Source organism: Aegilops tauschii, chromosome 7 (genome assembly GCF_002575655.3).
Source record: "Aegilops tauschii subsp. strangulata cultivar AL8/78 chromosome 7, Aet v6.0, whole genome shotgun sequence".
Taxonomy (NCBI): Eukaryota; Viridiplantae; Streptophyta; class Magnoliopsida; order Poales; family Poaceae; genus Aegilops; species Aegilops tauschii.
This window is the reverse complement of record NC_053041.3, coordinates 160,671,025-160,681,296: the sequence shown is the minus strand read 5'-3', so window position 1 is coordinate 160,681,296 and position 10,272 is coordinate 160,671,025. Positions and strand designations below refer to the sequence as shown.

The 10,272-nt window shown below is 43.0% G+C and overlaps 1 protein-coding gene across 1 annotated transcript; it reads left to right on the top strand.

The window, feature by feature from the left end:
* Positions 1-380: 380 nt before the first annotated feature.
* On the top strand, positions 381-3,525 carry LOC109751536 (putative DNA glycosylase At3g47830). The gene is made up of 5 exons (XM_020310419.4): positions 381-796; positions 894-1,094; positions 2,118-2,174; positions 2,271-2,518; positions 3,281-3,525. Exons 1-4 carry the CDS (start codon positions 467-469, stop codon positions 2,511-2,513), a joined length of 831 nt encoding a protein of 276 aa, XP_020166008.1. The 5' UTR covers positions 381-466; the 3' UTR covers positions 2,514-2,518; positions 3,281-3,525.
* The last annotated feature ends 6,747 nt before the right edge of the window (positions 3,526-10,272 follow it).

Here is a 10,272-nt window from a genome sequence, read left to right as displayed (position 1 = left end):
TTTCAAATATAAGATTAACATTTTTTAATACACATTTCACATTTTCCAAATAAAATATTAATTATTTTTTCAAATGCTTGATTAACATTTTTTGAATACATGATCAACTTTTTTCATGCATAGTTGTATTTTTTTGTATACATGAGAAACATTTTCTCTATACACATTTAACATTTTTCAAATGCTTGGTTAACGTATTTTTCTTATTTTTTATTAATTTTTTGTGTAATATATTTATTCAGAATATTTGGAAATATAAACACAAAGAAAAAAAGAAAGCAAAAACAAAAAAGAGGCTGTGGCCTCCCGCGCGCCTGGGCCGGTCCATGTTGCGCCTCGGTTCGCGAGGCTTGCCTGGGTCTCGCTAGAAGCGAGGTGTAGTCAAGCCCACAACGGGCTCACCCACTTGCCCTTCCGCACCACCCGCATCGCCGGCGACCGCCGCCTCTACGACGCAGCCGGCAAGATGACCCGGAAGCCCAAGCGGAAGCTGCCGGCCTCGCCGTCGAGGCGCGACTCTCCGCTGGAGCCCTACCATGGCCACGCCGCCCCCTCCCCCGCTCAATGCCTGGCCGTCCGCGACGCCCTCCTCGCCTTCCATGGCTTCCCCGACGAGTTCGCGCCCTTCCGCCTCCTCCGCCTCGGCCTCTCGCCTGAGGACGAGGGCGACCAGCCGGCTCCTCGTCCGACCGTCCTAGACGGGCTCGTCACCACCCTCCTCTCGCAGAACACCACCGACGCCATCTCCCGCCGCGCATTCGCCTCCCTCAAGGCCGCCTTCCCCTCCTGGGATCAGGTAGGTAGCAGTGAGTCCTCGATGGCTGACTAGCCCCCTTCCTGAAGCTTCTAGAAGCCCCCGCCCATAACAGTATCTTCATTGTTGCGTTCTGAAGGTGGTCGACGAGGAGGGGATGGGGCTGGAGGACGCCATCAGGTGTGGGGGCCTGGCTGCGACGAAGGCGGCGAGGATCCGGGCGATGCTGAGGGGCGTGAGGGAGAAGAGGGGCGCGATTTGCCTCGAGTACCTGCGGGAGCTGTCCGTGGATGAGGTCAAGAGGGAGCTCTCGCAGTTCAAAGGGATTGGGCCAAAGACTGTGAGTTACTACATCTCTTTCTTGTTTGTTTCACTGCAATGAGCTTTCTGGTCTGGTTGCTGGAGGTATGTGAAGTTCGGCGCAATTCATGGTAAAGCAAGAAGGCTGCGCCTTTGGTCTGTTGTAAAGGATGAAACCTAGCAATAGGTAGTTGAAGTGAGAGTGGGTACCTCATGAGAGTTAAGAAATAATGATCAGAAGGCAGCGGATTAACCGTAGCATTGTTTGATATTCTGTACTAAATCACCGGAACTCTAGCCTTTGAGCAAAACACTACAAATATGTGGTGTGCTTAAACGGATTAACTTTCATGTTATGATGGCACTTCTGTTTGTAAATGCATATGACCTCATAACGATCGCGCAGTCAAACTTCTATAACTTTGACTAGTAATTTATCAACAATATTTAGATTGGTAAGATGAAAATAGTATCATTAGGTTTATCATGAAAAATATTTTGACAATAAAAAACTTCATAACTTTATTGTCATATATACCCACAGAAAGCAATGGTCCGAGATGCATGTTAGAGACCATCTCAGTGTCCGAAATGTCACCAATTTACGGATGGAGTATGCAAAAACTCAAAATCTTATACTGTTATACATCTTCTTGTGGTATGCTGGAGGTATTAGAACAAATGTGTTAAGGCTTGTCGCCTTGATGGATTTGTGTTTCTTTGTGCTTAACTGATGCTGTGGCACTACCGACTACAATTTTAGCCTTCCAAACAGAGGTTCTTTAAAGTTTTTACATATTGAGCACAATGGTTGCTAACCCTCATCAATATTTAAGCCTTTTATAGTTTGTGTGGCACAACAGAACTCAAACATACTTGTTCAGAAATCAGAACAAATGAAGAAGGATTTATAATAGCAAATGTTTATGTAACTTTCTGCATGCTGTTTAATTAGTTGTTGTATCCTATTATGTTGGCTGTTTGATTTTTGGATAATGTGAGGCTGCTGGAGTAATCAAGCATCTGACTGATGGCATTCATATAATTATGCATGTTATGACAGGTGGCATGTGTCCTGATGTTCTATCTTCAAAAGGATGACTTTCCAGTAGATACTCATGTACGTGAATCTTTATTGGTCAACTGTTATCTCTGGGCATTATTTTAACGTGCATTACATATGCGTGGTAACTGGTAATACATATTTCTGCAATAGGTACTCCGCATTACAAAGGCTATTGGTTGGGTTCCTCCAACAGCTACTAGGGAGAAAGCATACATTCATCTGAATAATAAGATTCCTGATGATCTGAAGTTTGACTTGAATTGTCTATTTGTTACTCATGGGAAGCTTTGTCAATCGTGTACGATAAAGTTAGGAGTCCAGAAACCCAAGGATGTCAAGGCTGTTTGTCCCTTAGCAAGGTACTGTTGTATCAAAGAAGAAATTCAGGAATAGCCAAGGTAAGCTATTTTCTCTTGTTTCAAAGCAATATTATAAATGTTGTATACCAAATATAATGTGCACCACATAATTGTTTTTTCAAGGAGAACTTTGATGGATGACACTGCTTGATAAATCTATATTAAAATAAACTGTACAGAATGCCTACAAGACTGAAAATAAACTCAATAAAAGGGCCAAGTCCTCAAGTAAGAAAAATGTATAACTGAAACATGCTATGTGAGGAAGCAAATCCTTGATTTTGGCAGAGTGGAAGATTAAACTTCTCAAGCTACTGCCCTGTTACAGGAACTCAGGCAAGCTAGTGTCAGTGAAATAGGACAGTCTTATAAGACAGCACAACAAGATAAAGCCGTACTCAACCATCAAAGATAGAAGAGTGGTACAATACCAGAGTAGGTGAAAGGTGTGTGGTGCTAATTAAATGCCATTTGAAAAGACCTGACACCAACTATCATTAAACAGCAAGAAGAAATGACCCGTTGCCAACTAGCAGCAAAAGGAGATCACTAAAAGAACTCGTGTTTAATGTTGGCATGTTAATAGCTGACGATTGAGTCCTTCAACAGAAAAGCAAAATGTATCAAAATGTAGGTATCTTGAACCACTTCTAAAACGATAGCTTTCCCCGAATAGAAGGAGCACTAGGTTCAGAGCAACAAACTTTGCATTCAAAGTTACTGAGTGTCCCATAATGTTATTTTATCTAGCGGCTGTGACAATTTTTCCAGTCATTGCTGACATGCTAATTTCCTGTGTAGGAAATGGTGTTTCCAGAAGAGGTCGTAACCTCCCAACAACCCAACAACACTAATGGTAGGAAGATTTATGGGCAGTGGTGCCTTGCCCTGCATACATGTAATGGCAATTTCAGGTTCCCGTCTTGTATTGTTGTTAGGGGGCTTCCAGCTGTATGATTTCAGGCTAGATACCATATTTGTGAACTCAATCTACCTACTGGCAGTAAGGAAGTTTTAAGGGGAAGCTGAAGGATGTGATCTATCGACTTGCTCAAAGTGTCATTTGTTAGTGGTTACACCGGTGAAGAATGCCGATTGCCGCGCGACCTGCTACCTAGTGTGCCATATCGGCAAATTGTGCCGTCAGATGGCAACCGTCCAGTTGTGTGCAATGGTACCCTCGACTTTCCGATGCACATGACCTCTTGCGCCTATTGTGGTGGCTTGTGATTTTCAGAGCAAGCGCTTTGCTCACGACGCGGAAAAGATTCATCTAATGCAACCTGGATGAGTTGCTCCACCCCACCAGCCTGAAAGGGATGTGGACCTGGCCACCCCGCCGTCGGCACTTGATCTTGACTGGACATTTGGATGCTTGCCCCTGTGATGTGGGCAGTTTGCTTCTTGCTTACTTGAACTTTGTGGACTAGATCATCTTCACTTTTTAGTATTTGATTAGGTTGTAGTGCACTCTTGTGGGCTGATCTGGGAGCCTTGCTTTGGTGGGAACATCTGATGTGAAAGTTGAGCGCTTTGGTCACTTTGTAGGACATCTTTGGCTGCCGCATAAATAGAGTGTGATCTTTGCTTCAAGTGTTGAGCATGGCATCAACTGAAGGAAGTGTGGTCACATCACAGATTTATCTGAAACTGGACTGAGCAGTAAAGTGCTTGCTGATGTTTGTTTCTTGCGAATCTTTTGATAAGGACTGCAATATCTGGCGTTCGATCCCCAGGATGGAGGCTCCAGCGACTGATTCGTTCGCTGGCTGGTCGATCGACCAGCGAACAGGGCCGCGATCGACCGAACCAGCCCATAGAGGCCCCTTTAGCTTCCCCTTAGGTTTCCAGTCCTACAGGCCCAATTGCAGTTTTCCTATATACACAAAAAAGAAGAGATTTTTTTACTCAAAAAAAGATATTTTAAAAATATAAACTTTCTTATAAACAAAAAAATTTATAAAATGCAATGATCTGACAAAAATGAAAATTGCCATGCTCTAAAAATATAGAGAACATTTTTTGCCATAGACCAAAAAAACGAAAAATGCCATCTGTTAAAATGCCATCATAAACAATGCCATCTCTTAATAATAAAATGCCATCTTTAATAATAAATGTCATCTCTTAATAATAATAAAATCCATATTTAATATAAAACGGCATCTGTTAATATAAATAAAAATGTCATCTCTTACTAAAAATTGCCATCTCTTAATTAAAAAAATGGCATCTCGACATTTCTTATAATAAATACAGTTCACTTATAGCGAACTGGTTAGGGGATCTGACGTGGCTAGAAACCCGCGTTGGGATTCGTGCAAACGAATCCGACAAGAGATAGAAGGGTCGCTCTAGCTGACGGTCGAGAGGTAACGTTTCTGTTTATAAAGGCTTTTGAAGTTGAAACCCTGTGCACACAACAGTACATGATCCTGTGGCCTGCTCTGATTTGGTTTTGGGTATTGAGCTCCAACCCAGGTCCCAACCATTGCTTGGTGGCCCAACTATTAAATCCAAAATATTGGGGCCTCTCCACACATTATATTACAAGTAATCCAACTGATTTTCTCGGTCTCTACTTTCAAACTATAGGAAGAAAAATCGTGCAAAAGATGTCTAGGACAACAACAGCTAGAACCATCAAATTAGTAGGTGGTCTACAAATCTGAATGTAATTTTTATTATTTTTTATGTTCACTATACTGACATGATTGAAAATGAACAGACCAAAAGTTTCCCCGCAAAGGAAAAAGTATTGTTAAAAAACGATTTGTTCCTTGTGTTGGCTCGGTGTTCTGATTCCTCTACGTCCCCTCCTCTTCCAAGTGTATTCCGTATTGGGATGGGCCTCGGCTAGGCCTGCAAGTATGTCCCCTCCTCTTCCAAGTGCATGTTCCATTGGGTTGGGCCTCGGCTGGGCTGCAAAAATGTATAGGCCCCTCAAAAAAATAACCCAGAAATAGAAACCAAATACAATTGGTCAAAGATCAGTGCACAGACTTTCCCCGTCAGGAACCTTCTCCCCATCTTATAATTGCTCTGCTCTTCCCCAACGAACTTAGTCCATCGATTTGTTGCAGATCTCGAGTCCTTCATCACATCCCTATCGATCGAAAAGTAGGTCCCTTACACCCGATCAATTCCGGGACTTCCTGAAGCAGTCGAGGTTGGTAAGAAGGGACTCACCCTCAATCCCGTTCAGCGTAAGGGGTGGGTCTCATGGATCCTCTGACGATCCTCCGACGGCGGAATAATCTTCCTCATGTTCTCTTCTCATGCCGTCGGCTTCTCTAATGGCGGCGACGGGCCAATGAGGGGATTTTGTCTGTCCGTGGCTTCAGCTTGAAGCGGTTGCGACGGCGACAGATCTTGGTGGCATCTGGAGGTTCGATGGTCGTGTGATGTAGGTGCGCTCCCTTCTCCCAGTTGTGGCCAGCTTTGGAGACAGACCCGAGGTCAGAGGAGCCCCGGCCGTGCTCCTCAACTATCATTGGATCGCATGCGGGTGGTTGTTGCGGCTCGCAAAGCCTTCGGCGGCGATGGTGCTACTTTTGCTTTATTTTGGCATCTGGCGTGATCTTTCTCCGGTGGCCCTGCGCGCGTTTGCCTACCGCTGCATGCATGATTGGCTCGCGTGCATGTGGTTGTGTGGTACGTGCGTGCTGATTGTTTGCAACCACCACTGGTTTCTATTGCTACTGTCGATTTTGCTGCTGCTTATTGATTTATTTTTTAAAGATCGCTGACTCGCTGCTGCTTATTGATTGAAACGACTATACAGTAGATAGAAGATGATGTGCATTCCAAAAGAAAAAGATAGAAGATGATACTATGTATGTTTTTAAATTCTTGCAAGTTGAACCAACTATTTGTTATCTCTTCTCTAATCTTTACAATCTTTTTTTTGATAGGTTTGGAATTGCTTATTGCTTATCACTCTTACCACGCGATTAATCTTTACAATCTGGTATGGATTTCTGGTGGGTAATAACTATTCGTATTAATATTTATATGTTGTTAGTTTGATCCAACTGGGATTCGTAGTGTTCAAGAATGATGTCTCATTATGTAAACAGGTTCAATTTAAGTGGGAGCTGTGATGTAACATCCCAATTTTCAATTTGGATGTTATACATAGGTCATCATATGCATATCATATTTTATTTGCATTTTGGTTGTGATCCTAGAAATCTTAAGCAACTCAAGGACCCAAGGGGAGAGTTGGGGATTTCATTAATTTTCATATTTGAATATTCTCAAATTTGAAAAGAGGATCAATTTGGTTTTAATATTTTTCTCTCCAAATATTTCTAATATTAAAAAAATAAAAGAGAGAAGATAATATGACTTCTTCAAAAGAGAGGAATATTGGAGGAAAAATTGTAAAAACTAAAATATATATTTTATTTAGATTTTATTTGAGATTTTATTTGTATTAGAAAAATATGCATTTTGAAAATTGCATTTTTAGGCAAAAAAATGTACACTTTGTTCTAAATATTTTATTTGTACGGTGAAAATTGTTTTTGGAATTTTTAGAAATTTGTTTATATTTTATTCGGATTTTTATTCGGGCAAAATTTTATATAAAAAAGTTTCCCGCTCGACTGGGCCGAAGGCCCAACCGAGCAGGCCGGACCACTTCGCGCCACTGCCTTCCCGCGCCACGCCGCCGTGCCGCCGCCGGACGCCGAGGGGAGTCCGAGCTGGACACCACCCCGCGTCGCCCCCTCCTCCAAGCCGCGCCCCCGGCCCCGTTATAATGCGCCGCCCCGCCGCCGCCTCCACCCTGTCCCACCACCGCTGCAGTCGCCGCAAGCCCGCGCTGCCACCGGCCGCCGCCCGCCCGCGCCGCCTGCCGCAGCCGCCGCCGCCCGCGACGCCGCCCCGCCTCGCCGTTGCCCGCCGCCGCCGACCGCCGGTTTTTTTGTTGAACCGGTAAAACCGCCAAAACCGTTGCCCGTTTTTTTAGGTTTTTCGTTAGATCGTTTTTTTTAGTTCGCTAATTAGCGAACGTTCACTCGAACGTCATTATTAGTGAACGTATTCGCCCGTTTGTCCCTAATAGCGAACGTTCGTTCGTTAGTGTTTTTCTTTTTATTTTATTTTCAGCCAGGGACCTATCCGCGATTATTTTTATCGCAGATTAGCCCCTGATCTTTAAACCCTCGCAACTTTTTGCTCGTTTATCCAAATCCAGTGAAACCAACGCCAAAATCTTCGTCTCGAACCCCTCTTTCTAGTCAATCAACTTGAACATGGTCTTGACAAATTAAAATTTGGTTGCAAGCAGATTTGAATTCGAACTTTTTTGATTGTAGTTTGAGTTTCGTAGCTCCGATTTGATTGATTCTCTTTGCAAATCGAAGCTCTTCAGTTGAACTTTCCATTTGGATCTTTTCATCTGAGTTTTACCCTTGCATCTATTGCTTGAGTGCTTATGTATGCTATTGTTTGTTTGTGATAGAGTTTCCGGAGTGCGTAGCGTGCTACTACGAGTCACTAGGGTTTTCAGATCGTCAGCAAGGCAAGTAACACTTTGATCATACCCCTTTATTACCTAGTTTTTATGCATTAGTTTCAACCCTCAAACATTGCATGGTTAGGATTTGTTAACATGTGGGTACTGGGAAGTAGATGATGAGGTAGAACCTATTGTCCTTTATTTCAAACCTTGGGAGTTACTTCTACGTTATGCTTATACTGCTATGCTATGCTTGTAGACGTGGTTTGGTTTGAGTGATTCATGACAGTTGTGAGAGATTATTGTTAACTAAGGTTTAACTTAAGGTGGCTACTTTAATACACATCTGGGTGGATTGTTCGTGGGCACCTGGGGAATCCAGTGTTGTCCAAGGAGATCCCGGGAAATCCGAGTGACCATCCTATGGTTCGCCACCCAGGCTCAAAGGGATCATAAGATTATTCATGCTAGAAACTTCCGTGTGCAGCCACAAGCCATTATGGGCTCTGGCATAGTTGAGTATGTTGTGTGACCTCTTTCAGTGGTAAACTAGCAGATGTAGGGGATTGTAGGTGGTACGGTTTACCCGTCGAAGGAGTTAATGCTTCTAAAAGACTGTGTCTCGGTCATCCGTTTCTCAAACACCATGTAGTGCAAGAAATCCAATGGAGGAGATCGAGTCTTGTGGGGAAAAGTGCGCAAACCTCTGCAGAGTGTACAAACTAATCATGATTAGTCGTGTCCCCGGTTATGGACATCTCGAGTATCTGGTGCTTGAATTATTATGTTGATCTCATCACTTTACTTAATTAATTTGTTGGGTTGTTAACTTTTAATTGGGATTGAGATGGGGTTTCCATTCTCAATGTTTCAACAAACTTTGTAGTTAAATAAAATATATTCCTTTGTTGTAGGAAAAAATTGGCTTTACGCAAAAATGATAACCATAGAGCCTCCACCAGCCATATATGCATGTAGTGATAGCTATTATCTTGTTCATTGCTCTACAATGTTATTTTGCTAGCATATTCCATGTGCTGACCCGTTTCGGGCTGCAACGTATTATGTTGCAGACTTTTCAGACGAAGAGTAAGGTGTGCTAGGTCGTTGTCGTGCACTCAGCTATGCCGTTGGAGTTGGTGGACTCATTTACCTTCGAAGCTTCCGTTGTTATCTTATTTAGATGGCCTTTAGCCATATTATTGTATTAGTTCTCTTTTGAGACATTTGATGTAATAAGTGTGTGATCGAAACTCTGTTATAAATCCTTCAAGTACTGTGTGTGTCAGCATTACCGATCCAGGGAGGACACTTATACATAGAGATTTGACCGTCTGAGGTCGGATCACTACAAGATGGTATCAGAGCACACGCTGACTGTAGGACGCGACCACTAAGATAAGCCATAGGTCACTCTTCTCTACCCATTTCTGACTCTTCTCCATTTCCCACTCTATAGATGGCGGACCCAAGGAACAAGTTTGCTCAACCGGATGAAGACACACCTTTTGGACGGCACTTGAAGGAAGCCACTAGGTACCTGAACATCAGAGTACCTAGCTTCACCGGGACCTACACCGCCACTTTAGCAGAAGAGGAGTGTTGGATGATTCGAGTTCATGTTCCAGGAAGGACATTCGCGCCAGTTACTGAGCCCATAGAGTTTTCCTTTGATGCACCAACCTGGAGTCTAGGAAAGAGCATGGCAGCCCACATCGCCATGGGACGCATCGGTGAAGTTTACAACAAGGATCTTAAGCACACCATCTACCAGAGATGTGAAGGAGATATAAGTTATTATTTATTTCCTCATATCATGATAAATGTTTATTATTCATGCTAGAATTGTATTAACCGGAAACATAACACATGTGTGAATACATAGACAAACATAATGTCACTAGTATGCCTCTACTTAACTAGCTCTTTAATCGAAGATGGTTGAGTTTCCTAGCCATGGACATGAGTTGTCATTTGATTAACGAGATCACATAATTAGAAGAATGATGTGATTAACTTGACCAATTCCGTTAACTTAGCACTTGGTCGTTTAGTATGATGCTATTGCATTCTTCATGACTTATACATGTTCCTATGACTATGAGATTACGCAACTCCCGTTTACCGGAGGAACACTTTATGTGCCACCAAACGTCACAACGTAACTGGGTGATTATAAAGGTGCTCTACAGGTGTCTCCGAAGGTACTTGTTGAGTTGGCGTATTTCGAGATTAGGATTTGTCACTCCGATTGTCAGAGAGGTATCTATGGGCCCTCTCGGTAATGCACATCACTATAAGCCTTGCAAGCAATGTGACTAATGAG

Excerpts from the sequence above, each read along its gene's own strand:
- LOC109751536 (XM_020310419.4), top strand. The coding sequence starts at position 467 with ATGACCCGGAAGCCCAAGCGGAAGCTGCCGGCCTCGCCGTCGAGGCGC. Across the intron at positions 797-893 it reads CCTTCCCCTCCTGGGATCAG|GTGGTCGACGAGGAGGGGAT; the intron begins GTAGGTAGCAGT and ends TGCGTTCTGAAG. Across the intron at positions 2,175-2,270 it reads ACTTTCCAGTAGATACTCAT|GTACTCCGCATTACAAAGGC; the intron begins GTACGTGAATCT and ends TTTCTGCAATAG.